Source organism: Entelurus aequoreus, linkage group LG17 (genome assembly GCF_033978785.1).
Source record: "Entelurus aequoreus isolate RoL-2023_Sb linkage group LG17, RoL_Eaeq_v1.1, whole genome shotgun sequence".
Lineage (NCBI taxonomy): Eukaryota > Metazoa > Chordata > Actinopteri > Syngnathiformes > Syngnathidae > Entelurus > Entelurus aequoreus.
Window position 1 is genome coordinate 6633023 of NC_084747.1, and position 6676 is coordinate 6639698.

A 6676-nucleotide genomic window follows, 5' to 3' on the forward strand; every position below is an offset into this window, starting at 1 on the left:
TTTTTTTAACATGCCTCAAAACAGCAGCTTGGAATTTGGGACATGCTCTCCCTGAGAGGTGGGCGGGGTCGGGGGGTGGGGCGGGGTTGAGGTGGGGTGAGGGGTGTGGGGGTAGGGGGTAGCGGGGGTGTATATTGTAGCGTCCAGAAAGAGTTTGTGCTGCAAGGGATTCTGGGTATTTGTTCTGTTGTGTTACGGTGCGGATGTTCTCCCGAAATGTGTTTGTCATTCTTGTTTGGTGTGGGTTCACAGTGTAGCTTATATTTGTAACAGTGTTAAAGTTGTTTATACGGCTACCCTCAGTGTGACCTGCATGGCTTTTGACCAAATATGCTGGCATTCACTTGTGAACGTGAAAAGCCGTAGATATATGACTAAGCCGGCACGCAAAGGCAGTGCCTTTAAGGTTTATTGGTGCTCTGTACCTCTCCCTACATCCGTGTACACAGCGGCGTTTTAAAAAGTCATAAATTGTACTTTTTGAAACCGATAATTATGAAACCGATAACGATAATTTCCGATATTCGATTTTAAAGCATTTATCGGCCGATAATATCTGCAGTCTGATATTATCGGACATCCCTAGTAATAAGCATTTTTACCGTCCCGGAAAAAAATGACTGGTGTTTACGGCTGTCACTCACACGGTCTGGTCAACACGTGCGTGCACGCGTGCAAAAGCATTTCAAGAGAAGCAACGAGCAATTTCCAGTCTTGTTGTTGTCATGATAGAATAAACCTTCAATGACAGCTAACTTTGTAAAATACATTGTACCTTTAGGCATCTGTGACAATGTTGCAAACAACCCCTTTAAGTGGTTTTGTTACAATCTTATCTTACTCCATGAATTAGTTTTTGTAAGACCATGGAATGACCCGATGTAAGAGTTTTGGAAAAAGTGTCAAGACAATTTAGACTCCTTAATGAACCTCACATAAAAAGCTTTACGTTTGTTGCTGCATGCTTTGAATGGGGAAAAGTAGTGTCAACTAGTAGAGAAAATGAAAGCCAATAGTGCAACATGAAATATGTTGTGTTAAAAGATACAAAACCCCAAAACCAGTGAAGATGGCTCGTTGTGTAATTCGTAAATAAAAACAGAATACAATGATTTGAAAATCCTTTTCAACTTATATTCAAATTGAATAGACTGCAAAGACAAGATATTTAATGTTCGAACTGAGAAACGTATTTTTTTTTTGTGCAAATAATCATTAACTTAGAATTTAATGGCAGCAACACATTGCAAAGAAGTTGGAACAGGGGCATTTTTACCACTGTGTTACATGGCCTTTCCTTTTAACGTGCCTTGGGCACTAATACACTCCCATACCATCACACATGCTGGCTTTTCAACTTTGCGCATAGAACAGTACGGATGGTTCTTTTCCTCTTTGGTCCGGAGGACACGACGTCCACAGTTTCCAAAAACAATTTGAAATGTGGACTCGTCAGACCGCAAAACACAGGTTTTGGGTTTTTTTTACATTAAGGTTTAGAAATTGCCTTTTAACCCTTGTGTAATGTTTATATTGTTGTTAATCAGCCAGCGTTTGTGGGTCTGATGGACCCATTGCATTTTGTGGCTTTTAATGCCTCACAATCAAACACTTTTATGTCAAAATACTGAACAGATGTTTACCTTATCCCAATAAACATCTCTTCAGTATCTGAACATAAAAGTGTTTGATTGTGAGGCATTAAAAGCCACAAAATGGCTTTTAATGGTGATTCTTATTGGGTCATTTATGTGTAGTGTCGACATGTTAGGCTAGGGGTATGGAAAATGGATAGGTAGATACATTTGGGATCAAAAATGATATTTTTGACGTTTTTTTCAATGGACATTTTAAATCACGAACAACAATTTTGTCACTTTTTATGTAGTGTTGACATTTTAAGCAAGTCGTATAGAAAATTGATGTATCAAATATCAAAATATATTAGGCAGAAAATGGATGGATGGATGGAAGTAGAGTAGTTTGAACAGTTTTGGATGGGACATTTTTCGTCATCACCAGTGCCTCCACGGAAATGCCCCCCTCTACCTCAAACTACTCACACCCAAATCCTCCACACGACACCTCCGCTCCGGACAGGCTAACCTCCTCCAACCTCCGAGGACAAAGCTACGAACAATGGGAGACCGGGCTTTCTGCTCCGCCGCTCCCAGTCTGTGGAACGCTCTCCCTGACCACCTGAGGGTGCCACAGACCGTGGAAGCTTTTAAAAAAGGCTTAAAAACTAGGGATGTCCGATAATGGCTTTTTGCCGATATCCGATATTCCGATATTGTCCAACTCTTTAATTACCGATACCGATATCAACCGATACCGATATCAACAGATATATGCAGTCGTGGAATTAACACATTATTATGCCTAATTTGGACAACCATGTATGGTGAAGATAAGGTACTTTTTTAAAAAAATAATAAAATAAGATAACTAAATTAAAAACATTTTCTTGAATAAAAAAGAAAGTAAAACAATATAAAAACAGTTACATAGAAACTAGTAATGAATGAAAATGAGTCAAATTAACTGTTAAAGGTTAGTATTATTAGTGGACCAGCAGCACGCACAATCATGTGTGCTTACGGACTGTATCCCTTGCAGACTGTATTGATATATATTGATATATAATGTAGTAATCCGCTACACCTCCCTGATACCGAAGTACATGTCAAACTACTTCCTTAACGTAAATGACCGCCATAACCACAACACCAGGGGGTGCTCCACTAACCACGTTAAACCCAGATTCCGAACTAACAAAGGTCTTAACTCATTCTCTTTCTATGCCACATCAATGTGGAATGCGCTCCCAACAGGTATAAAAGAAAGGGCATCTCTATCCTCCTTCAAAACCGCAATAAAAGTTCACCTCCAGGCAGCTACAACCCTAAACTAACACCCTCCCCGGATTGCTAATAATCAAATGTAAACAATCAAATGCAGATACTTTTTCTTTTTCTTATGCCTTCTGATCTCTCTCTCTCTCTATGTCCACTACTTGATGTCCATACCCCCCCCCTCCACACCCCTGATTGTAAATAATGTAAATAATTCAATGTGATTATCTTGTGTGATGACTGTATTATGATGATAGAATATATGATAGTATATATCTGTATCATGAATCAATTTAAGTGGACCCCGACTTAAACAAGTTGAAAAACTTATTCGGGTGTTACCATTTAGTGGTCAATTGTACGGAATATGTACTTCACTGTGCAACCTACTAATAAAAGTCTCAATCAATCAATCAATCAAAATCAATCAGAACCAGAATATTGATAACAGAAAGAAATGGGGGGAGGGAGGTTTTTTGGGTTGGTGCACTAATTGTAAGTGTATATTGTGTTTTTTATGTTGATTTAATAAAACAAAAACCGATACAGATAATAAAAAAACCAATACCAATAATTTCCGATATTACATTTTAACGCATTTATCGGCCGATAATATCGGCAGGCCGATATTATCGGACATCCCTATTTAAAACCCTTTTTTTTAAAAAAAATACTCTTTTTTTTTTTTTTAGATATATGCATACTAGTTTTATCTATTTGGCTTTCTAGTTTTTATTTTTATTTATTTTATTTTTTTTAATAAACTGTAGCACTTTGAGGTTGTTTAGTCAATGTAAAGTGCTTTTTACAAATAAAATCTATTATTATTATTATGATAAATAATGAGGCTTATTAAAGCATTATTATCTAGTAAATTTTCCCTAAAAAAAAGCATTATTATCTAGTATATTTTCCCTAAAATGGCTAGAAACTACAAATTGTCCCCATAGGAATCTCTTATGAGTTAAAGTAACATGTTTTAACGCGGTAAACTTCGTATTTGCACATCACGTTCACACTGTGAGTGACTTGAGAACAAACTCACCGTTCCCTGGCCTGTGGATGTCTCCGTGACGATGCGGTCCAGCTCGGTCTTCAGGTTGTCCCGCTCCATTTTCAGCTCCTCCAGGGACAAGTTGTACTTGTTGACCATGGTCTCGAACATCTCCAAAACGCGGACTATCCTGAACTGGAGGTCGGACACTTCCTCGCCGCTGTGGCTGATCCTCAACAAGTCTCGTCCGATGACGTAGGAGATGTCGTACACGTCCTCAACCGTCAGCTCCAAAGCCTCCTTCTCGAACGCCAAGGCGGGCGACGACTCCTCGGCGAAGTCCATGTCGGTGAACCCTCCTGGAAGAAAACTAAACAGGAGTGTGCGGGGACTCCTTCAAGTTGATAGTTATCGTCGTCGCTGGTCTCCAACCGCGCATATGTTGCCAGGGGCTGACTTCCAGAGGAGCGGTACATCCCCCATCACTCATCCGCCAATGGCGTCCTGAGCCCGGCAGCAGAGGAGGGCTAAGTATCCTAGCTACAGGTGGGCACAAAGAGTACACAGGCACGTCAAGATAACTCACGGCCACTCAAACTACTTTCCACTCTGGTTCATCTAGAATACTGTTAGTATTTTTTTTACTTTATTAATAGTACTTTTGTGGCCTTCACGTAACCATGCTATCCCGAAGAAATACCAGTTGGGAAGAATTTAGGAAGGCTTTGATGCGTTAAAGTGCTTTGAGGTGTGTAATGCTGCAGCGTGGTAGCTCCGCCCCCTTTTCGCTGTCCGGCCAGATCACCATGGCAACCAGCAATCATAAGCATGCCAGTCTTGCTGAATCACTGGACACACAAACAGTCTAGTTTTAAAAGTGTGCTGACAGCAAATGATTTTGTCTTAAAAAAATATATAGTGGCATGAAGTGACGTCACACCATTATATTATCTTTGTATCTTTGGTATGAACATTATTATGTAAACTCGAAGTTATTATATATATTTTTTGGTTCTTTGTTGTTGCTATTTTTGTGTTACAAATTGGTATTATTTGATCATGTTGTACTGCATTTTAATCTTTTGTTTTGTGATTGTGTGATGTTTTTGCCTTGGACCCCGACGTAAACAAGTTGAAAACTTATTGGGGTGTTACCATTTAGTGGTCAATTGTACGGAATATGTACTTCACTGTGCAATCTACTAATAAAAGTTTCAATCAATCAATCAAAAAACCCCAGGAAGAATAGTCTCCACTGCGGTGTAGACTAATGGGGATCCTTAATAAACTAAACTAAACCAGCAAATCTTTAAAGTTTGTACGTGATTCCTGTTTGGTAATAACTAGGGATGTCCAATAATGGCTTTTTTGCCTATATCCGATATTGTCCAACTCTTAATTACCGATACCGATATAAACCGATACCGATATATACAGTCGTGCAAATTAACACAATATTATGCCTAATTTGGACAACCAGGTATGGTGAAGATAAGGTCCTTTTTTTTTTAAATAAAATAAAATAAAATAAGATAAATAAATTAAAAACATTTTCTTGAATAAAAAAGAAAGTAAAACAATATAAAAACAGTTACATAGAAACTAGTAATGAATGAAAATGAGTAAAATTAACTGTTAAAGGTTAGTACTATTAGTGGACCAGCAGCACGCACAATCATGTGTGCTTACGGACTGTATCCCTTGCAGACTGTATTGATATATATTGATATATAATGTAGGAACCAGAATATTAATAACAGAAAGAAACAACCCTTTTGTGTGAATGAGTGTAAATGGGGGAGGGAGGTTTTTTGGGTTGGTTCACTAATTGTAAGTACATCTTGTGTTTTTTATGTTGATTTAATAAAAACATAAAAAAACAAAAAAAACGATACCGATAATAAAAAAAACGATACCAATAATTTCCGATGTTACATTTTAAAGCATTTAAAATGTAATATCGGACATCTTCAGTAATAACTATTAACATCAGTAATTGGAGAGTCATAACTCTACTCTGCATCAAAACAAAATAAGTAATAATGAACAATAAGTATTTGTTTTCTTAAATGATACATACAAATAAAAATGTGTGATTTCATCAATGTTTCCAATGGGTCTGAAGCGGTCATAAAAACTATTACCGTATTTTTCTGAACTATAAGTCGCTCCGGAGTATAAGTCGCACCGGCCGAAAATGCATAATAAAGAAGGAAAAAAACATATAAGTCACACTGGAGTATAAGTCGCATTTTTGGGGAAATGTATTTGATAAAACCCAACACCAAGAATAGACATTTGAAAGGCAATTTAAAATAAACAAAGAATAGTGAACAACAGGCTGAATAAGTGTACGTTATATGAGGCATAAATAACCAACTGAGAACGTGCCTGGTATGTTAACGTAACATATTATGGTAAGAGTCATTCAAATAACCATAACATATAGAACATGCTATACGTTTATCAAACAATCTGTCACTCCTAATCGCTAAATCCCATGAAATCTTATACGTCTAGTCTCTTACGTGAATGAGCTAAATAATATGCTAATGTGTTAATAATTTCACACATAAGTTAATCCTGAGTATAAGTCGCACCCCGGGCGGCCAAACTATGAAAAAAACTGCGACTTATAGTCCGAAAAATACGGTATTTGTTTTTTAAATTATACATAAAAATAAAAATGTGTGATTTAATCAATGGGTCTGTAGCGGTCATAAAAACTATTAATTCAAATCTGATCCACATTTGGCAGAAATTACAATGCAATCCAGTTCAGTGGATAAATATTAGGGCTGTCAAAATTAATGAGTTAACTCATGTG

At 37.4% G+C, this 6676-nt stretch overlaps 1 protein-coding gene across 2 annotated transcripts in view; it reads right to left on the bottom strand.

The window, feature by feature from the left end:
* rilpl2 (Rab interacting lysosomal protein-like 2) overlaps nucleotides 1-4560 on the bottom strand; it is a 12364-nt gene extending 7804 nt beyond the window's left edge. For both annotated transcript variants that reach the window (XM_062024020.1, XM_062024019.1), the window contains exon 1: nucleotides 3901-4560. In XM_062024020.1, the coding sequence (XP_061880004.1) occupies nucleotides 3901-4194 (294 nt within the window). In that variant the 5' untranslated portion in view covers nucleotides 4195-4560. The remainder of the gene's footprint in view (nucleotides 1-3900) is intronic.
* Nucleotides 4561-6676: the final 2116 nt, after the last annotated feature.